We start from the raw sequence: 20,997 nt of genomic DNA, 5'->3' as shown, positions 1-20,997 counted from the left end.
CGGTAACCTATGCCGAGCCCCTCTGTGCCTGACACAGAAACGGTCGGACCTTTCCTGGCTATTTTATCTATTCCAATCTCCCAAGCACCTACATCAAGGACAAACCATCGAGGATGGCAACGCCCGCTGTACCCCCCGAACTTGCTCGCATAGTCACCCCATGGCGCCTCGAACCGCATCGAACCTTCATCCTCAGCAACGCCAATCTCATCGACCCTATCTCCGGAGAGGTGACCAAAAACACCACAATCCACATTGCAGCCGGTCGCGTTAAGTCGATAGGCGATGATACCCCCAGCGATCCTCCCAGCAATGCCGTAGTAATCGACCTAGAGGGCAAGTACGTCTGCCCGGGCCTCATCGACTCCCATGTCCACCTTGCCGCGGTCCCCGGCGCAACGAGCCTCCTCGAGATGAAAAACCTGACACCGAGCGTCAGCCTCCTCCGTCAACCAAACCTTTGCCAGTCCATGCTCGACCGCGGCTTTACAACCGTGCGCGACTGTGGAGGCGCGACCCTCGCCCTCAAGGAGTCCATTCAACACGGTGTCATCCGTGGCCCGCGTCTCTTCATAGCCGGGCACGCCCTGTCGCAGACAGGCGGGCACGGGGACCGGCGTGACCAGCACGACGCGAACGAATGCTGCGCGGGCCACGTAAACGGGATTGGACGAATCGTGGACGGGGTAGCGGAATGCCTGAAATATGCGCGGGAAGAACTGCGGCAGGGGTCGGATTTCATCAAGATCATGGGCGGGGGCGGCGTGGCAAGCCCCGCAGATCAGATTCAGCACCTGCAGTTCTCCGACGAGGAGATCCGAGCGATTGTCACCGTCGCCGAGAATGTAGGTACCTATGTTACCTCGCATGCGTATACCCCACAGGCCATCCAGCAGGCGATCCGGCAAGGGGTCAAGGGAATCGAACACGGGAACCTCCTTGACGAGCCGACGGCGATTATGATGAAGGAAAACAATGTCTTTCTCACCCCTACGCTAGTTACCTACGCTACCATGGACAGTAGCGACTTCCGCAACTTTCTCCCCGCACCTTCCAGGGAGAAAAACCGCGAGGTCCTAGGCAAGGGCCTGGAGGCGCTCGAGCTTGCGAATAAGATTGGCGTTGACATTTGTCTGGGGACAGACCTCCTGGGGCCTCTGCACTTTGCGCAGAGCAAGGAGTTTCTCATTCGCAGTGCCGTGCAGACACCGCTCGAGATTTTGCGGAGTGCTACTATTACCCCAGCACGAATGCTGAAGCAGGAGAGGTTCTTGGGCCAAGTCGCGCCTGGTTTTGCTGCTGACTTGCTCATCTTGAATGCGAACCCTTTGGAGGATATTAGTGTTCTTGACCGGCCTGATCAGCATCTGCTGGCGACAATTAGAGATGGTCGAGTCGTCGGGTCGCGCTGGAGTCGGTTGGATGTTGAGGCAATCGTGCCGGCCAAGTTGGCTTAAACCCAAATTCAGGTCTCCAACCTTGTACTTTTTGTGTCGAACCTCTCTTCATAGGTGAACATGGTCCAGATACTAAGAATGTTTGTAAAAATCTTGCGAATAGTAAGAATCACATATAGCTAGCTTCAACCCGGCTCTCATTAACTCGTCTCGTGCACGCAACCGACATTTTGACTGCTGAATCGGTAGCTGGCCAGACAAGATCAGTGGTCGAACTCTGGAAGGTACACATAGCATACGATTGCATCAATTCAGCTTTGAAGCAACCGGTCCCTTGTCCTCATCGAATAGATCGGTAATCCCCAGGAAGTGAAGTTCCTGGGAGGAACATTCGGTGGCCGCTATGCGGAGTTTATCATAAAGCGACATATCCGCCCCAGCGGGAGACCGAGTCCCAGGGAATCCGCTACTGTCGCCGAGTACGGTACCCAGGCTGCGGTCTAGCCCCTGCCCAGTCGCAGGCGGGAAGACGGGGATTAAAGACCGCGGCTGGGTGCTGAAAAAGTCAGGAGATCGATCGTGATCCTGCTGCACCAGTACGGCATCCAGTTCGTGAGCTCCATCATTCACGGGGCTTCCAGGAGACTGGCGCGCGCATAATGAAGATATGCTGCTATTGACGATAGCCAAGAATGACTCGACCAGATGAACGCCGCCCTTGGCATTTTCATTGCCTGCCGACATGAACCGCAAAGTGTCCATTGCCGCTTGGACCTGGTGCATTATAGCAGCACACGGGCGCAATATGCTTCCCAGGAGGAGAACAATTGTTGCGAACACGCATGAATGGAAATCAGTAAAGGAAAAATGCGAAAGTTGCTTGTGCGCTCGCAGTAAGCCCAGGAAATTTATCGTCTCGTTGGCACTTGCAATGCAGTGTTCGGTCAGCGCCTCAATCGCCGGATCCCCCAGTTCCTCGTCCGTGGGAAGGAATCCGTTCCCCAGCCGTTCCCGGACTAGATGAATTAGGCATTTTCGGCCAGCATAGATCCAGACTTGATGGTAATAAATATGCAGATGCGCATTAGCCCGTAGAAGAACGTTGTCCAAGTCTCGCAACTGCATTGGGATGTCTTCCCACCACGAGAGTATAGCTGAGCGAGCCTCCTCTAGGTAAGTAGACCATGAGTCTTGGTCCCTTTTGATCTAATTAACAAGACATAGACCCGAAGTACAACAGTTGTGCGTACCTTCGTATGAGCCGGTTGATAACCAGTGTTAGATTTACATGTGCTTTGTGCCGCTCGACCTGCTGATGGTTGTTGCCGTCGAGATCCCGACAGTACTTGGGCAGAGGACAGGTAATCTCCTTCTCCAGGATAGTTTCAGGATAGCCCATGGCAATAGCCAGCCGTCTACTACGATTAGCAAACACTTGTACACCAAGATGGGTCGCTCACCTTTCGATGCAATACAATGTCCAGAAGATTCGATGCCGATACTCCACCTGGATGTTGTCCAGGCTTGGCTTTGTGTCGCCTCGATGGAGACCGAGCGCCATGGCAAGTCTCATTGCCAACACTATGTATGTGTGAGACGTAGAGGATTGGCTCACGGGGAGGTAATACAGCCCTGCAAGGAAGAGGCCTTGGCAGCTCTCAATGGATGGTATGCTGAGTACCATGGCGAGTAATTTGGTTGCAGATCGGATGAAACACACGCCTGGTGCGTCTATGGCTGGGGCCAACGATATTTCCGGGTCTCGAGGTCTCGGCACTTGTCGGAGCTCGATGAATTGACTTCCAAGAGCGAGGACCGTGAGAGCCAGAAAGAGGAAATCACAATCTATGCATGAAATGTCCAAATTGTCTTCATACAAGGACGTGACTCGTTCTCGAAAGGAGGTCTCATCCAAACAGTACCAGTTAGGTGATAGGAAAAAAGTCGAGATAATGAAGTCTGCTTCGCTTTGTGTCGGAAGACTTGGCAGAATATGAACCAAGTACTGCTCCTTGGTTGTATTGTATAAAAAGGGGTAGTCTAGAGGAGACTGAGAGGGGTAGTCGTTAGCATTCCACTGTTTGTTTAACGCAAGCTACGTTGGTAAGAGAAAGGGAGCATAAGAGAAGAAAGGTGAAATGGTGCAAGAGTGGGCAATATTATACCCCGTAGCCCATACAGTCATCTAAGAGATCCAAAGACCGATCCTGTGAAAGCACGCTCGAAGCTGAAGTAATAAAATCCCCAAACCCGATGAAATTTGACTGTCTTTGGTGGATATGTCCTTTTCGCACAGTAAGGGTCTAATCACAAATCATTCAGGGAGACGGAATGCATACTAGGTGGCTCTGCAAAAAAGGACTTCCCCATAAGTGGAAATAAGTCGGGGTCTTGACTGGCGGTGGTTGCAAATTTATGACTAAGAGACATCTTATTAGAGTTATTATCAGAATCCCGGCGACGGCTAAAGATGCGGGCAAGTGTCTCCCAATGTTCTGGCCGGAGTGAGATATCTGGGTGCTGCGAACGAAATTCATTTTCAATATCTTTGAGGACTGGATCCATAAGGGGAGCACTGTTTTTCGGGCCAAGTTTGTCAGCCAGACAGACAAGTGTGGGTTCGGGTACGTGTGGGTTTACGGACGATAGTTCTGGATCAGTAGTGGGTTCTACTACACAGGAATGGCCAGCCCGCTGGCAATTCTCGCATATGTCGGATTGATCGCTGAAGCGGCACTTTCTCTTTCGCACGCGACATCTTGTACATGCACGTTCGATGCGTTTGCGCAAGGGTCTTGGGACCTTCGGACGTAGTCGACGGTTGGAAAGAGATTTATGGGACGCGATTTCCATTTCAAATTTCACCTTGCAAGAAAGAGGGTATCCTTTAGAAGACCATGAGCGAAGTGAAAATCTCACCCGTCGAGCAGGACGATGAGTTCACAAGTCACGTGCGCCAAGAAAGAACGGCTTGCTGATGATCTAGAAACAGATTTGGGGTAACTCGGGAATGATATCGGAGAAGATCCAAAAATTACGTAGCCAGGAAGATCTATAGAGCGGAAAGATAAGGATATCCATTGATGATCATACCACTCCATACCACCGTTGTTATGCGTAAAAGTTTTGCCCATCGCTAGCTACCCCATGGTAGAATTCCCAGCCTCCACGCGGCGTCCATTCCCCTCAAGACATCTCAGAGGTCAAAAGCATCTCCGGTCTACATCTGATACCTGAAATTCAAATTCTCGCCATCCGTCCGATCCATCAACGCCGTCGCCACAACCTCCCCCTCATCAACAGGATGAACCCGATCCCTCCTCTTGTTCTCCCACATAAGATACCCCCTGAGCGCAATCAGCACGGCCCCACTGACCGTGGACCCCGCAATGACAATCTTAAACGTCGTCGGGTACTGGTCATCGCGTTCATTCGCAAAAACAAGCAGCGGCGCAACCCCGTTCGAGATGCAGTACGACGCCCAGATCATACCCGCCGTGACGGCTTTCTTCGTGTGGCCGGCGGCGTTTGCTGTTGCGAGGGAGAGGGTCATGACGTACACCGCGGGGAAGAACCCCATCAGATACATGCCCCAGAGCGGGACGATTTTTGCGGCGGACCAGGGGGCGCGCCAGACCATTGCTGCGCCGGCGATGACGGGGAGGCAGGAGAATGTGCCGATATAGATGCGCGTGTTGGGAATGAAGACGGAGATGATGCTAGACGGTCCAGTTAGCTTCACGGTAATCAACAAGGTAATGGAGGCCTGGTAGGATCAGTAGGAGGAGGAGGCCATACCCAAAAGTAAGCAAAGCAACAAACCCAACCGCCCCGACAACGCCAATGAGCAAGATGGTCTTGATCTCGGAGAACCCAAAGCTCTGCGTGATGATCGTCCCGAACCCCGTCAATGCCCCGTTCGTGAGCATGATGAAGAACGTGATGGCGACATACGCCCAGGCCTTGGGGTCCACAAGCGCCTCGCGCACCTGCTCCTTCTTGACCTTCTTATTCTCAATACCAATCTGCTCGCTCGCGATGCGGAGAATCGCGACCCGCCGTAGCTCAGGGGTCAAGAACCGCGCAGTCATGGGGTTACTGGGCAGAATAAACCAGATCGCGATCCCCCAGACGCTCGTCACGCACCCGATGATCATGAACTGGTATCGCCAGGCCGCGAGGGCGCCGTCAATTTTGCCGATTGCGTACAGGAGCATTGCGCCGACGAGGGTGCCCAAGCCTGTTGAGGAGTACCAGATTGCAATGCGCAGGGGGTGTTCTTTTCGGCGGTACCACATTGCGGTTATGAGGTTGAAGGCGGGGGAGACACTGGCTTCGGCGAAGCCGAGGAAGAATCTACATGGTTTTAGTCAGAGTTAGATAGGGAGAGGGAGGACAGTATGTATGAGCGTACCTCTGCACGAGAAGACCCTGGTATGAATGCACAGCGACGGTGCAAACAGTGACGCCTCCCCAAATTGTCATCATGACACTGACATACTTTGCCAGCGGCACCTTCTGCACCATGTAGACGGCAGGCAATGCTAGTACCCATCAGCCCACGCCACCTAGAGCCATCTAACTGCGAAAATAGATAAAACTTACTCCCAAGCAGATACCCCCAATAAAAGATCATCGTCGCATACGAATAGCGCTTCATATCGAGACCTGAGCGACTAATCTGCAGGAGATCAAGGTCCGTCAGGATACCAAACATGGCCGCGCCCGTCAGACATGCCTTGTCCATGTACTGCAGCGCCATGGTGATGAACATGACGGGCATGAGGACAAAGTCGACGCGGCGGAGGCATTGGCGCTCTTGCTCCTCGGTGAGCACGGTGGTGTCGTCGCCGACGAACTCGGCGGCGGAGTCGATGTGCTGCGCTGAGACTTTTTCGTCGGACATTTTGGGAGGGAATCCGACGAGATGTTTGGGTTTAGGGGCCTGAGAGGGCGGATTGTATGTGGTATATAACTGTCCTCGCGCGGAAATACCTCGTTTAATGTGCTTGCGGGGTCGAGTCTGGGGAAGCGGAAGGTGAGCTGTGGCAGGTGACCCGTTATTGCTATCGAGTGTCCCGGTATTACGATATGACCCCTTATAGACCAATAAACTGCAGTTTTTATAGCTGTCCAAGACGGTAGCGCCAGAGTTTAACGCACAGAGCGAGTGCCAAGGGCCTGGGGCGAGTCCCTGCTCGCTTAGAGTGCTGACGTGCGGGGTGGTCGAGATCGCCTGCTCATGAGGAATAAGTTCCGAGGGAGACGACAGTGCGCAATAGCGAGGTAGCAAGGGTTGTATCTTTTGTTCTAAGTTCCGAGAAGAATGTGATAATCGATCTGAGTTGAATAGAGTTGGAGCTACCTCCCGCTGTCCCTTTGGTGCCTAAGAAGCTGAATAGGAGACAACATTATCATTAACTGCATGAATGATCATAATCTACAGAATATCTGCCAGCCCCCTGTCTTCCAGTTTCAACTCGTCGCTGACCTTTCCCCAAACTTCTAATCGCCCCGCTTCATCCCTACAGTAGGGCATCGGCTCCGCCTCCCAAATCCGATTAATGTAATGCCCGCCACCCTTCCCCCCAAGCACCCCAACCCCCTGAGTCTCCCGATTCGCCCGAAACTCCTCACTCGTCGCCGCATACACAATCGCCAAACTGCCCTGCTCGGGACTAATCGCCAGCCAAGACGCCAACCAGCGGAAAAAGGGAAACCGGAAGCTATTCCCTGCGTCGGGGCGCGGATTGTTCCAGATCCCAGTGTAGACGTAGCCCGGGTGGATGCCGTTGATGGTGATGTGTTTGTATGAAGGATATGCCAGGAGGCGGCGCGACATTTCGACGACCCACATTTGGTAGTAGAGCTTGTTGTTCCCGTAGGGTTCCCCGACCATGCCTTCTTCGGAGTTGAAGTGCGTTATGTCGTAGAAGCCGAGGAAGTGGTGGCACGACGTCGTGCAGATGATTCGCGGTTCGGCCGCTTGCGCGAGGGATGGAAGGAGGTGGTATGTGAGAAGAACATGCGAGAGGAAATTCACCTGGTGTACGATCTCTAGTCCATCCTTGGTCCGCACGTCGGCGGCGGGCGGCTGCATCCCGGCGTTGTTGCAGAGGATATCGAGCGGTCGCTTTGTATCTAGCCAGCGCTGCGCAAAGGCGTCGACGCTGGCCAGGTCGGCCATGTTGATATCCCACCATGCGATTGTCGAGTCGTGGCCGGACGAGGTCGCAAGACGTTGGCATTCCGCCACTGCGGCCGTTGGATGCTGTTCTGTTGGCGGGGGATCTCGACACGCGAGGATCAAGTTGGCGCCGGCTTTTGCAAACTTCTTGGCTGCCTCAAAGCCAACACCGTTATTCGAGCCTGTGATGATGATCCATTTCCCAGAGAGGTCAGGGACAGGAACGTCCTTTTCCGTAAGAGTCGTGGGATTCGTTCCTCGAAGCGCGTTCCATGCCCGCCACCACAACGCAGGGGAAGAAGTTACAGGCATACTGATGACAATGATGATGTGCAAGACAAGACAAGAACCGAGGAAGGGCGTGTCGGACGATATATTGTCGCATTATTCCCGGTGCCTGGAAATTCGCCGAGACGCTAGAACAAGTGGGGAGGGCGCTGCGGCCATCGAAACGTTTTCCCGATGTGGAGGCCTTTGCGAGTTGCTCCGATTCGTTTCCATCGCTTACAATCCCCACAGTTCTTGGCTCTAATCTTCCCTGGTTCATAAAGCTGCCTGGGCCCCTGGACTGCCTCGGTTCAAGCTACCGCCAGATATCGTTGTAATTAGGTTGTTTGCGCTCAGGAAGGCGCCTGCGTCCATGATTTTCGAGCCGGGAACGTGCTTTTGTTGATACTGGACGCTGATTGGTCGCTGCATTGACGCTGCCGTGCATATCTGGGGTCTCACAAACCATCGGCAAGCAACTTTGGCGGAAACCTGGTGGAGACTGGAAATTGGGGCACATCTGGCGGGTCGGCTCTGCGCAGAGATGCAATGGGATCGTGCAGACTGCGGGACTGGTGCTGCTATTCTAGACTTCACTCGTGCAAACAACCTTGTCTTGACTGTCTCAATCCACTCCATGACTGTAGATATCCGCGTCGAGGTCACGAGATTTGTCATCTCGCATGCTACGAGTTCTGCACTTCAAGGCCAGCGGTTTTTAAACAGGTTGCTATTGTGGGTATTGGCTCAGATGTTGTTGGGATCGATGCCCCTGTCGTATGTATGCCTCGCACCACTTGATCCTTCGGCTTGTTATGGCCTTCTCGCTGCGCAATAGCTCCATTATTATCACACAGATGCATCCATCATCTGCCAGATCCCCACCAGGAAGAATACCCGTACCCACCAAGATGAATTTGAGCGCGGCGGTGGTCATGGATGGGCGGTTCGTAAGTAGGTTTCGACCGGTCTCCTATTGATGTTTGCTTCTAAGTGGTCTGACCTTAATTGACCCCCCGTTATATGTACTATAGACGGGACAGACGATTGGCTGCTTGACGATCGATATGGGCAGGCGTCAGGTCAGTCCATCGGAATTGATTCTCCTCGGTTGTATTCAAACGCCTCGGTGTTGGCGTCGTGTGGCCAGTCCACCTTTGAAGACCTCTCAGCGATATGTGAATATCCAAGCGACGAAGAGTGTTGCAGCCTTGCAGGCCATGTTCCGGCGGGCAGCCTAAATCGCTGGCCACTTGGTCGCAGGATCATTCTTCAGAACAGCTCTCTCCACGTCTTGGCTTGCTCCCCGCGACGATCATTCAATGTCGATCAGCGACTTCCGTGGCTGAAACGGTAAAACCCCGACGTGTGGAGTACACGAGACGCATAGATGGACCCCGACGTTTCATCGTGGTTTTATCCAGAACGCTGTCTATAGCCTAAGTCCTTTATCCGACACTGTAAAAGTTTCACTCGCTAAAATAGGGAGCTGGCGAATCTACCTATTAACCGAGCAGGCATATAAAGTGGACTTCCTACGACATGTTGTGGCTGCAAGCTTCGTCCCTCACTCGAACTCCCACGTCAAAAACGAAGAAACGCCACGATGAGATTCCCAAAGACCACTGTGATAACCTTCTTATCCACCCCCATCCTCTTCGCCTCGGCGCAATGCAACCTCCCGGCAACCTACAGCTGGACCTCAACACCCGCCCTCGCAACCCCCCAACACTCCTTCGTCTCCCTAAAGGATTTCACAGCAGTCCCCTACAACAACCAACACCTCGTCTATGCCTCCTACGCGACCGCCGAAGGCAACTACGGCTCCCTTAATTTCTCCCCTTTCAGCAACTGGGCCGACATGAGCACCGCAACTCAGAACACCATGTCCAGCGGCACCGTCGCGCCAACACTCTTCTACTTTGCTCCGAAGAATATCTGGATCCTCGCGTACCAGTGGGGTCCCACAGCCTTTTCATACAAGACCTCGTCCGATCCAACCAACGCCAATGGGTGGAGCGGGGCACACCCGCTCTTCGAGGGCTCGCTCCCCGCCGGCGAATCAGACACGGGCGTCATCGACCAGACGGTCATCGGCGACGACACGCATATGTACCTCTTCTTCGCGGGCGACAACGGGAAGATTTACCGCGCGAGTATGCCCATCGACTCATTCCCGGGGTCCTTTGGGACGCAGTACGAGGTTATCCTGCAGGATACGCGTGAGAACCTCTTTGAGGCCGTGCAGGTGTATAGCTACGCCGATGCATCGGGGACGACGCGGTATCTGATGATCGTGGAGGCGATGGGTGGTAATGGGCGGTATTTCCGCGCGTTCGGCGCGGATAGCCTTGGAGGGCAGTGGAGTGTTCTGGCGGGCGCAGGGAGCGAGAGCAGCCCGTTTGCGGGCAAGGCGAATGTCAACTTTAATGGCGCGGCGTGGACGAAGGATATTAGCCATGGGGATCTGGTGCGCGTTGATGCGGATCAGAGGAATCTGGTTGATAGCTGTAACTTGCAGTTGCTGTATCAGGGGAGGGATCCGAATTCTGACGGTGCGGGGTATAATCTGTTGCCGTATCGGCCTGGGGTGTTGACAATGGTTTAGGTGAGTTGTACCGCGTTGATGTTGCTGAGCTATTATCGAGAGAAGATTGTATGGAATGTGAAGGTAGTCAAACCAAGCTAGCTGCATTTCGGTATTCTAGAACAATACATTATTCCTCACGAACCCTCCTCTCTACGTAGGTAGAACCATGGCCATCCCCGCCAGAACAGAAACAGCCAACACACGCCCAATGCCCCCCAATCTGTCCCCACGAACTCCCCTTGCCAGCTCCATATCTCAGCGCAATCGCCGCATTATCCGTCCCCGTCTCCTCCCACTCCTCAGATCCAGATCCAGAATCCGTTTCATCCGTTGAGTCCGCCTCAACCTCCCCAATCCCACTGGGATTCACGAAACCTGCACTACCTCGTGAGAAGCGCAGATGATGTCGCTCTAAAGCCGCTTCTGGCCGAGTTTGGCTCTGTATAACCGTCTACAACCCCTTACCTCAACCCACACACCAATCGTACCGAGATTAAGAATGCGATGGATCTCCTGTGGCGCAATGATATTGACCCTCACAATGTCACTATGGGCTTGGCATTCTACGGCCGCAGCTTCACCCTTGAGTCTCCTGCTTGCACGGAGCCGGGATGCACCTATCGCCCCGAAGGTAATTCCGGAGTCTGCAGCGAGACCATTGGGTTTCTACTCAATTCGGAGATCCAGACAATCATAAACGATCTCAGTTTGAGGCCTGCGTTCTACGAAAAAGATGCGGTCAAGCCCGTCGCATTCGGCGACCAGTGGGTATCTTTTGATGATGCGGAGCCCTTCAAGACCCGCGGAGACTAAGCAAAATCCCAGTTCTTGGGCGGAGTGATGGTTTGGGCGGTCAGTCACGACGATGGTAATGGCACGTCGGTTCCAGCGCTTACGAGTGGCTTGGGCAGAAAGCGCCTGGAGCTCCCAGATTATCCTGTTTCCACCTCTTCCTCGTCAACTGCAAGGGTAAAAAGGGCCGAGGGAAGCACCAGCAAGCGAAATATCGACGTATGTCGATGGTCGAACTGCAACGAGGACTGCCCTGCCGGGTGGAAATGGATTGATCGACAGGATAGCAGCCTGAAGATGACCAAAGAGCTAACTAATTAACTAAGCTATAGTAAAGCAGCTTATTAAGATAGGTATTAACCAGGTTCAGTGCCAGGAGGAGTCCTGTTCAGTTTAGAATAGTTAAAATCAAGGGTTCATGGTAGGCGAAGGCAGATTCAGCCATTTGGTTCATTTGGAGCAATGCGCGAAAAGGTGGCTAGTAGTGTGGTAATAACAGTCTTTGGGTATAATAAGGTCAAAGATAAAAAGGCAATGGACTCCATCAGAGAAACTGGCTGGCTGGTGAAGCGGGAATGAGATATACGAGCGAATGGAGTCGGTGAAAGAAGGCGATTGAGGCTATGAAGAGCGATGAGAGAAAGAACTGAGGGGAGAGTTGCAGAGGAAGCTGAAATCGCAGTCGGAGACGCGGCGAACTTGGGAGGGCTTGGTGCCAAGGGCATGACGTCACTCGCCAACACTCCACGGTTGGTGGAGGGTGAACCTTGAAGGTTAGGTTGCTGCGGACTATCAAAGTATCGATCTCTGTGAGAAGCCTCTGGATAGTTAAATAAAGAAATGAAAATGCTGGAGCAGAATGTTCGTTTGATATGTAGCTGTCTCGACTACTCTAAAGTGACGAGGCGAGGGCACTCTCAGCGGAAGGGCCCACCGGCCAAGCAGCGACCTCGGAAATTACGCCTTTGTCAACTGGAAGTCCTCTCTTTCAAGGAGGATCCAAGATACCTTGAAAAAGTCAGCGTAGGCCGCACCGACTCCGACTATACCGCCCTGGCTAATACAGTTGCGGAGGAGCTGAAAACAGTTAACTAGATACCCAGTGATTGCTGATTCAATATGCAGTCAGTTGTTGACTCTCCTACACCAAACCTCCGTCATCCGCCTCACCCTTACACTTCAATACATCACATTCGACCGCACGCCCATCATTCACATGCAATGTTTCGGGCGCAAGCAATGACATGCGGCCTTCTCCTTGGGGTAGCCGACATGAACCGGAGAAGCTTCTTAGCATTTAGCTTGGCAATGGTCCCATATCTATTGGCTACGTCAGGTACAGGATAGTTCATTGAAAGTCACTTAGCATTAGAGAAGAGCAAGAAGACTGCTTGTTACAGGATATTTATGTAGCGATCTTCACCGCTCAATACAAACAACAACGTTTGTAGAAACTCCCAGCCATCGAAGTGTCACAGATCAAAGGCGATGCCGAGCTACCTCTGAAGGTCTACGGGTAGCCGACAATATCTTAGGTTCAATGTCTGGTTTGGAGTTTGTCCAAATTGTAAGGGATATGAAGTAAGAGAAATCTATTAAATCCTCCACCCCTAAATGATTTAGGGCAACAATCAGAGATATATATACATATGATCTCTGTTGCAAATGGCCCTTTCCGAAGAACGGAAAGGATAGAACGTCCCCCGCTAGACGAGGACAACGTACGTTCCTGATCTAGAAATCAGCCACAAAGTTTTTAGAACCTATATGTAAACAAGAAAAATGGCATCGAGCAGCTGGCATGTTTCTGCTCACAAGCTCACCCTCGAACGCAATCTAAGATTAGGGCAGGCTATACGTACCGCATGAATCGCACAACAACCTATTCCGTAGATTCGCTATTCGCGAGGGACTTTGAGAATCCATCAGTCGCCTCATGGATACTGCTTTGTTTTCTATTTTCTCGGCGACAGGCACTGACTCGTGCAGTCGGGGTTAGAGTGGTAAGCAGGGGTAACAACTAACGTAAGCCAGCTCGACTCTGTTGCTCTTGCTGACTCGAGTATGAACTATGGGTGATAGACATCTGTTTCTGGGAATCGATCGAGCGATCATGGGAAGCTTTATTAGCTCCAGTACAAGCGTACCTTGGTTTTAATGTGTGTGTGTTGTAGCGTATAGCTACGTAAACGTAATGTTCCCAGTCTCATCGAGGCGTAAGTTAAGGAGGACAGTCTTACAAGTTTACAATCTACAAGTATTAACCCCTTGGTTGCGCGAACACGGATACCAAAGAGTTCCCTGGACACCTGCAACTTGTCCGCTAGGCGCCGGCGAGCGGGAGCGGCCTAGCTGCATTTGCGGAGTAAATCCGGGATGCATGTAGATCGGCTTACGGACTACTTAATAAACCGACCGAAATCTATTATGACATGTTCAGTGCTTATAAACTTCTCGTTACACACACGGGCTTCATCCAATGACAAGCCATGTCACTAATTCTATATAAAATCCGTGCAGACACCCGACCCTATAAATACCTATCTTGTACCACGGATTTTCTAAGATCAAGAAGAGCAGATCAGACCGTGCTTTCCCTGCAATATCATAGCATAGTATCATTTTTCGTGCTTTGAAAAATGCATTATCTACTACCGGCTTCGCTTCTCGGCGTTTGTCTCTCTGGAGTCTTGTCCAAGCCAACAACCCCGCATGTCAATGTCTTTACTGTATGCTGTCTTACTATTCATTCAACATACCGAGCAAAGCCTCCAGCTCACCAAAGAATGAACCATACTTACTTCACTAGGAGAACATGCCAACCTTTTTTGATTCCTCCGATCTCCACTTAGTCAAGGCCGAGCATGGCTTCGACTCCTACTGGGTAGGCGGTTTCGTCCGGACAACAAGCAACGAGAATTTCAGTGTCCTCGCACACGCTGCAGTCTATGGCAACAGGACAACCTACCGCGGAGGAATTCTTTCGCTGGATGATCCCCAGAGCTACGTTGCAAAATACTACCGAGCAGTGGACGAGTTCACAAACGGTACAGTCGAGCCCTTCCACCTTACCATTCCGGGCGATGTCTTCGAAATGAAGTTCACGGGTCCCGTTGATGAATGGTTCCCTCGAATCGATACCGTCAGTCGCGTCCCGGAGGCACCCTTCGACTTCTCTCTCGATATGAAGCAGGCCGGCAGACCGCCTGTGCTGAACGCGGGACTGGGATCCTGGCGCTGGGTCGGTGGCACACAGCACCAAGTCTCTGTTACGGAGGGGCGCCTCAGCGGTACATTCACCCTGAATGAGACCGTATTTACCATTGATCCGGATAACTCCGTTGGCTGGTACGATCGGCAATGGGGACCGACTTTCGTGTCACACTTTACATGGTTCGGGCTCTACCTCACCAAGACCTCATCTTCACCGTCATTCTCCCCCCTTGCAAGCCGCGAACAAATCTACGCATCGATCTGGAACTGGAAAGACGAGATTAACGGGAACAAGTCGTTCGCTACAATCCAGGGTCCATCCGGGACAAATACGATGATCCCCGTGGTCGGGTTCACGCCAGGAGACACCTTCCATTCTCCGGCATCCAACAAAACATACAGTCTTGACCACACGGTCATATTGGCGGATGGAACAGCCCTCCATATTAAGCCAGTCCGTCGTGATCAGGAGTTTGTGCTAGAGGGCTTCGACAATCCGTTCTACTCGGGCGCTGTGGAAGTTTCCGGTGACGATTACACCGGGTACGGCTTTGTTGACATCTTGCCTGGCGGGGGTGGTTTCTGAGCTCGCCTCCTAGGAGCGAGCGAGCGAGAGTTGGTATCTTAGGTACCTAGGTACCCTAACAGAGGTGACGAAAGGTTTACAGACGAGTATCAAGACGCTGTTTTTATTCAGATAGTGCTGGTTGTATCTATAAACACACCTAATTATGGATGCAGAGACGGGAGAGCAACTTGCAGAATAGGTTTTACCGATGAAATAGTACCATCAACAGATTCGTGATACCACGTACCCAGCTTAACATTACCAATCTGCGAAACTCTGACGGAAAACATTCGGCATCTGGCGTCTAATTCAATTGGAAACGCTTGGAGTTGCCACGGCCATCGCTTCCGCTCTATCCTTGACAACCTTTGCTATCGCAGGCCTAGCATGAAGCCTCGCCAGCCAGGCCCCGACGCTCGGGACCTCCGCCTCAACATCAATGGCATCGCCCAGAAACTGCGGCACAACGCTGAACCACGTCAAGAACGCCCGATGATTTTTTTTTTAAGTGATTGGATTGACCGGGGTGAGCGGATCGACCGACCGGGAATTATGTTAGGTGCATACGGTGAGCCAATCGCGAGTGGGCCTCTTTTACAGTTGCTCTGCATGGTACTGAATTTGTTAACGCCGCTCGGCGCCGTTTTTGCTTATAAACATGTCTATTGCTCGGTGCGTGGACATCGTTAATACTTCTCCCCCTTGGCCTGTCTAGGTATGATAAGGAAAAGATTTATTGCCGCCTGTTTCAACCTTTTTAACAGCGTTGAGCACAGGCCCATGCGCGTTGATGAAACGACGGAAGGTGGCCAAAGATAACCCTTAGCTTTGTCGCTGGCTTCATTTTTGGGGCTCAGCTTGAGAAGCTGGCCCACCCTGAAGACTAAGCTGAAACGTCAACCGCGTCTTCTACTCTGACGAGCGGCCCAGACTTAGTTAGAACTTTGGGAAGCGATAGCTGCTTTTTTTTATTAGGCAGCTACTGTAACAAACTATAGTTTCTCCTCTAAGTGTAGCAAAACTTGTACAAAAAAGCAAGGGTTCATGTTAGATCAACCCGGACAAGACATGCGACGTGATGTTGAACCCGTCTCTACGATTCTCGCCGTCATTTTGGCCGTGTACCTGGGGATCAACAAGACGCTGCGATGGCCGGATTCGTTGCTATCTGCTGCGGAGAGCTTGAACGATCCGAGAATTGTGAGGAAGGATTCGAGACGGTGTTATCTCTACTCGAGGAAGGATGGGGTCGTGCGGTGTGAGTTTGTTGAGGGGCATGCTGCTGAGGCGGTTAATAAGGGGATTGGGGTTGCTGAGATGGAGATGTTTGAGAATAGTTCGCATGTTAGGCACGCTGTTGAGGATCAGGAGAGTTACTGGGGAGCAATTGCACGGTTGTGAGGGTTTGATTTATAACGGCTTTAGGCCAGCAAACATGCTGTATTAAAGTTCCTTGGTAGACTCATGATGCTGTGTGTATAAAAAGTCTGTTGGGTTGCACAGCGGGGAGTAGGGTTGATATTGTTAATAGCCACCAGGATAGGCAGAGAGCATGGGACCATGGAGCACATGTTCCAACATGTTCAATGAACCAGAGCAAAATCAGCATGGCGCCATGTGTTGACTAGCATGGCGAGCTTACTTGTATGGCTGGGCCCTTCATACCCAGCCAGTCGCCCACGGCGGCCCTTTGTCAACGGTGGCCTTGCTCCCGCCATTCGTTATGTGAACTGTCAAGTGTACGATACAGCTAGAATTTTATTGTATTCAGCATCCACTAGCCCACTTTATATTTGAATACTCCGGAGGCTGTTGGGGTATTGAACCCTTTATCGTATGCATTTAGCCGTACAGCTGGATGGGAGAAGTTGAGACCCCCAGATAGCAGAACAAAGGTCAAATACACTGATTACATAGCCCGCAAAGTCTGACAGAAAACATTTTGTCGAACTTCATAGCGCATGTACGTAATATTCGACACCTAACCACAAGAAAATGAAGGTCTGTTTCTCGCAAATCTAGTAGCAATACAGAACTAAATACTAGAGATATATGGCTAGGCTGACTAGTATTTAAACTGGTCGTTTCTCTTGGCATAAGTCCTCCCTCTATAGACAGATCAGATAACACTGATTATGCCAATCGGACACGTGCTGGAGAAGCAATGGAAGATAAGGCGAATTGTTGACCTATTTAACTTCTGAGATACGTAGCTAGCTAAAAAGGCCCCGCTCAAAGTCCGCTCACTGAAACAGGCTCCTCATCAGGCGCCAACCACGTTTGGGAAAATAAGTCGGTCGGGACGCGGGGCCTCCAACAGCACAGGCTGTCGATGGATAGACTAGGCAATCCAGAGATCCCTCTCGGGATCCAGGAGCATTTCAATCCACATATCTGGAGCTGGAATAGCCAAAGTGAGGAGAAACTTGGCGTTTGCCCTCCCAAGCAACGCCAGATTACTCACGCCGGTGACAAGTGGCTGGTCTCGTTCAACAAGATCTAGCATATGATTCTGCATGGCGATGCGACTCCTGCCCTCACCATAAACCTCAAGAAGGTCGTCGTGGAAATTGGAGCAGCGGGCCAAATATCGATTTCGATCTGCTTGCTGTTGAAGCCCTAGGTTTGATGCAAGCTCACTGAGAATCAACCTACACGCGCTCATGTTGACCTCAAGCTCTCTGCGTTCCTCGACCCTCTTGTGCTCCAACACTTGAATAAGCCGCAGCGGTTGGGTGAAGCTTTCGAAAAAGTCAGGTCTCTGCTGAGTGACCCAGATGAAAGATGTCAAAAGGTCATCGTTGTGCTGGAGTTGATGTTCGAGCTGGCGGTACTCTCTGACCCTCATAAATCGTGGACATCTAGGATGGTCTAGATCAGGGTAAAAGATCGCAATCGAAGAGTCTACCGGATCCGTCCAGCTGTGGCTGCCTGTTGTTGTCGACTCTTCATAGTCCTCCATCCATATTTCGGGACTCGAATCATCCCGCTCGAGACGCCCGATATCTTCGGGAGGCACATCGCTGAAGATCCTCATAATCTATCTCGTCGGATGTTGCAACATCGGCAGAACGATCACTCCACTCGTAGCGGACCAGGACCTTGCCGTCAATCCTTCTAAAGGAGAATGAACCGATGCTTGTCTTGGCCACAAGAGAGCCACCCTCTTGGGAGATGCGGGATACCTTCCCAGACACCAGTTTCAACAAGCCTCGTTTGGAAATCCTGCTGTAGTATGTACTCTCATCATATACTAACTCATGCAGTCCGAACTCGTCTGCTTGTACCAATGTTTCATTTGCTTGACCCGGCAATAACTGTAGAATTGCAGCCAGCTTAAACGCACCACTACCATAGACGCCGTTGGTTGGTGCGACATAATCTGTACCAAGGCGTAGCACGTCCTCTGAGAATCGCGGCATTCGAAGGACGACGTCATTCGATATATTTCCAAGATGAAGTTCGTTCCATGTCCGGTCTGTTAGGATCTTTTGCCTAACAGCTGTCGGAAGGGTTTCGAGATCTAGTTCAATTTAGAGTTAGTGTCTTGAAGGCTGTGCGCAACACCTTACACTATCCGCGTACCTTGTGCGATCTGCCGTTCTTCATCATTAGTCGTCTGCCCTTCCACCGCGTCAACATAGAGTCTAATCGCCCCTATAACCCGTCCATACATATTGTCTTCCCTACTAGCGAACTTGGACATTTCGACTTGGTTGGCATCGATGCCCTCTTTGCCTTCCGAGGGGTCTCCAATAGTAGCCGAAAAATCAGGAACGACCTTGACAGTTTGGGAGTATGAGCAAAGCGCTAGAGAAATAAGCGATTGGAGATAATAAGTACCTTTCCGTCGAATCCAAGGATACCGCTCATAGGCCTTTCTTCCCAGAAGCTATATGCTTTCACCTCGTCGTTCCTCATCATTATGCTGAATTCCTGCGCGATCATATCTAACATCTCGCTGCCGACATTCAGTTGATTGAGAACCGCCGTATTTGACGACCGAAGAACAGCTTTCATCACATTCGCCGCGATATTTCCCCAGGACGCCATAAAGGACCCTCGATGTGGTGTCCCTAGGAAAATAACCCCGTATGTGGCTGCGAATAAACTCTGGTTTTGAGGTTGGAAGATCGAGCCCTTGGACCGGCGAATGACCTGGGAAGAAAGACGGTAGATAACATGTGAGACGCTGATCGGCATTGAAACGTAGGAGAAAACGAACGAACGAACCTCTTTGACTATTATACCACCAAGGCTGTGACAAACGAAGATAATCGGCCTCGAACTGGTATTTGTTTCCTGGCAGGTGTGTGCGTTTCAGTAGAGCCATATTCAAATGGGAAGCTCGAAATTACCCTGCGCTTGCGTTGAATATCATGCAAGATATTCTGAGCATGCTGCGATATATTATTCTGCCCTGCAGCTTCAAAAAAGTACACCAGGTCCGAGTTATACCCGCAGCTCAAGACGCGTACATGGGGCAGGTCTTGGGGGACGAGGTCCCTGGGCCAGCAATAAGTGGAGCTCAGCGAGTAGGCAGAGGTTGCGGTTACTAATCCTCGCCTGTGAGTAAACTTGCTGAAGAAATTAAGCTTTCGCGAATGGTGCTGTTAGCCCGGCGGGGTGTTTCTTGTCCATGTCTGTATAGCATCGCCTTGCAGTCCATGTACGAATATGACACTACCGCATTAGAAGGTAAGTTTTAGCAGGCGAGCATTAAAATGTGCAGGAAGGAGCACGTTACTCTATAGAAACCAGGTCGATTCCCTTAGCTAGGATAGTTATTCCAACTAAAAACAGCATTTTCATCACTTATTTAGATCCTTATTTTCCTTAGATTACTACAACACGCTGAGCTGGGGTTAGCTGTAGTAGGGAGCAATTCTTAAGCAGTCGATACCATAAGGGAGATATAGACTTCCCAAGAAGATATATTTTACGAGGGGTAAAATTCTCAGCTCCTAGGTCACAATGGGTCGGTCACCAAGAGCATATAAAATAGATAAGGCGGTGGAGGGTCAACTAGCTGGCTTTAGGTTAATAAAAGCGACAGGTTGCCAGGCCTTAACAGTAATATAGCTGAAAGTAAGATACGAGAGAAAAAAGCAAAGAATATAAGATACATGGGGCAGGTACTGCAACGTTTAGAAATATAGCCTCGTCGTTATAGAATAGTCTAACGTATAATATAGTATTAAAAGAATTATTTAAAGTCGCAAACGGCGGTGATAAAAGAGAAGCGTGAATATAGTAAGACTACCATGGGCAAAGGTTTATATTTAGTTTATTTTCTCTCTACCCCTATAAGGGAAACGGGGTGACACGCTTCCTGGTGACGTTGCTTCTAAAAAAAAAGCCGAGAATCTGAGGCTAGTAGATTAAACTCTAATAAATACTAATACTTGTCACTTCACTCATCAACATAAACCCTACGCGTTTAGTAAACTCTACTCATGGGAGTAAAGCACAAGCGAGAGATCTTCTAGGTGGCCTAGGCCGCTGAACACGCTAGAGATGGATCTGTTGACCACGAGGTTAATCAAGCCGTTCGTATTCTGTAATTTATACTAGGGCTATCACTCATAGTAGGTAACTCCTTAATTTTCCTGGACCAGCGCGCCGTTCACTACATATTTTCTCGCACTTATGCCACACGGACGTGGAATTAGAACTCATATTAAGGTACGCTCGTACTAAGGTAAAGTAGGACTGCACTGGCCACGAGAAGGCTATAGAAATTGTCTCTACTTGTTTCCTAAAACGAGGTTGTCAAGTCCCGCTGCTGTTCCCCAGTTGGTAATTGGCGCACTTGTCCTTACCAGAGGAGTATATCACGACGCTGGAGGGGAGCATGTGAGAATGAGTAACAAATGAGTATTGCCTACGCATTATCACAATCATGAAAGGCAGCTATAGTCTCACAACCCTCCGATTCCCCGCAGCACAGAGTGAAGCACCAAATAAGCCTTCGATACGCCCC

The 20,997-nt window shown here is 51.0% G+C and overlaps 9 protein-coding genes across 9 annotated transcripts; 5 read left to right on the top strand and 4 right to left on the bottom strand.

Annotated features, from left to right (window-relative positions):
• Positions 1–413: 413 nt before the first annotated feature.
• On the top strand, positions 414–1,457 carry BJX68DRAFT_257811 (metal-dependent hydrolase family protein; the record flags this gene model as incomplete). The annotated part of the gene is made up of 1 exon (XM_071043410.1): positions 414–1,457. One exon carries the CDS (start codon positions 414–416, stop codon positions 1,455–1,457), a length of 1,044 nt encoding a protein of 347 aa, XP_070894988.1.
• Positions 1,458–1,480: 23 nt separating this feature from the next.
• Positions 1,481–4,277, bottom strand: BJX68DRAFT_244859 (fungal specific transcription factor domain-containing protein). The gene is made up of 6 exons (XM_071041390.1): positions 4,042–4,277; positions 3,737–3,972; positions 3,563–3,681; positions 2,858–3,447; positions 2,648–2,812; positions 1,481–2,595 (listed from the first exon to the last, which is right to left on the bottom strand). Exons 1-6 carry the CDS (start codon positions 4,248–4,250, stop codon positions 1,704–1,706), a joined length of 2,211 nt encoding a protein of 736 aa, XP_070894987.1. The 5' UTR covers positions 4,251–4,277; the 3' UTR covers positions 1,481–1,703.
• Positions 4,278–4,617: 340 nt separating this feature from the next.
• On the bottom strand, positions 4,618–6,303 carry BJX68DRAFT_270718 (major facilitator superfamily domain-containing protein; the record flags this gene model as incomplete). The annotated part of the gene is made up of 4 exons (XM_071046746.1): positions 4,618–5,116; positions 5,196–5,753; positions 5,812–5,941; positions 6,003–6,303. 4 exons carry the CDS (start codon positions 6,301–6,303, stop codon positions 4,618–4,620), a joined length of 1,488 nt encoding a protein of 495 aa, XP_070894986.1.
• Positions 6,304–6,802: 499 nt separating this feature from the next.
• Positions 6,803–7,975, bottom strand: BJX68DRAFT_244858 (uncharacterized protein). Its single transcript, XM_071041389.1, has one exon. The coding sequence runs from the start codon at positions 7,894–7,896 to the stop codon at positions 6,838–6,840; it is 1,059 nt and encodes a 352-aa protein (XP_070894985.1). The 5' UTR covers positions 7,897–7,975; the 3' UTR covers positions 6,803–6,837.
• A 1,482-nt stretch (positions 7,976–9,457) lies between these two features.
• On the top strand, positions 9,458–10,459 carry BJX68DRAFT_270716 (glycosyl hydrolase family 62-domain-containing protein; the record flags this gene model as incomplete). The annotated part of the gene is made up of 1 exon (XM_071046745.1): positions 9,458–10,459. One exon carries the CDS (start codon positions 9,458–9,460, stop codon positions 10,457–10,459), a length of 1,002 nt encoding a protein of 333 aa, XP_070894984.1.
• Positions 10,460–10,945: 486 nt separating this feature from the next.
• On the top strand, positions 10,946–11,254 carry BJX68DRAFT_270715 (uncharacterized protein; the record flags this gene model as incomplete). The annotated part of the gene is made up of 1 exon (XM_071046744.1): positions 10,946–11,254. One exon carries the CDS (start codon positions 10,946–10,948, stop codon positions 11,252–11,254), a length of 309 nt encoding a protein of 102 aa, XP_070894983.1.
• Positions 11,255–14,048: 2,794 nt separating this feature from the next.
• Positions 14,049–15,032, top strand: BJX68DRAFT_270714 (uncharacterized protein; the record flags this gene model as incomplete). The annotated part of the gene is made up of 1 exon (XM_071046743.1): positions 14,049–15,032. One exon carries the CDS (start codon positions 14,049–14,051, stop codon positions 15,030–15,032), a length of 984 nt encoding a protein of 327 aa, XP_070894982.1.
• Positions 15,033–16,082: 1,050 nt separating this feature from the next.
• Positions 16,083–16,415, top strand: BJX68DRAFT_270713 (uncharacterized protein; the record flags this gene model as incomplete). Its single annotated transcript, XM_071046742.1, has 1 exon — positions 16,083–16,415. One exon carries the CDS (start codon positions 16,083–16,085, stop codon positions 16,413–16,415), a length of 333 nt encoding a protein of 110 aa, XP_070894981.1.
• A 940-nt stretch (positions 16,416–17,355) lies between these two features.
• On the bottom strand, positions 17,356–19,217 carry BJX68DRAFT_270712 (uncharacterized protein; the record flags this gene model as incomplete). The annotated part of the gene is made up of 4 exons (XM_071046741.1): positions 17,356–18,054; positions 18,110–18,537; positions 18,600–18,795; positions 18,858–19,217. 4 exons carry the CDS (start codon positions 19,215–19,217, stop codon positions 17,356–17,358), a joined length of 1,683 nt encoding a protein of 560 aa, XP_070894980.1.
• Positions 19,218–20,997: the final 1,780 nt, after the last annotated feature.

Source organism: Aspergillus pseudodeflectus (assembly GCF_044049435.1).
Source record: "Aspergillus pseudodeflectus strain CBS 756.74 chromosome Unknown BJX68scaffold_52, whole genome shotgun sequence".
Classification (NCBI taxonomy): domain Eukaryota; kingdom Fungi; phylum Ascomycota; class Eurotiomycetes; order Eurotiales; family Aspergillaceae; genus Aspergillus; species Aspergillus pseudodeflectus.
This window is presented reverse-complemented; position numbering and strand designations above follow the sequence as displayed.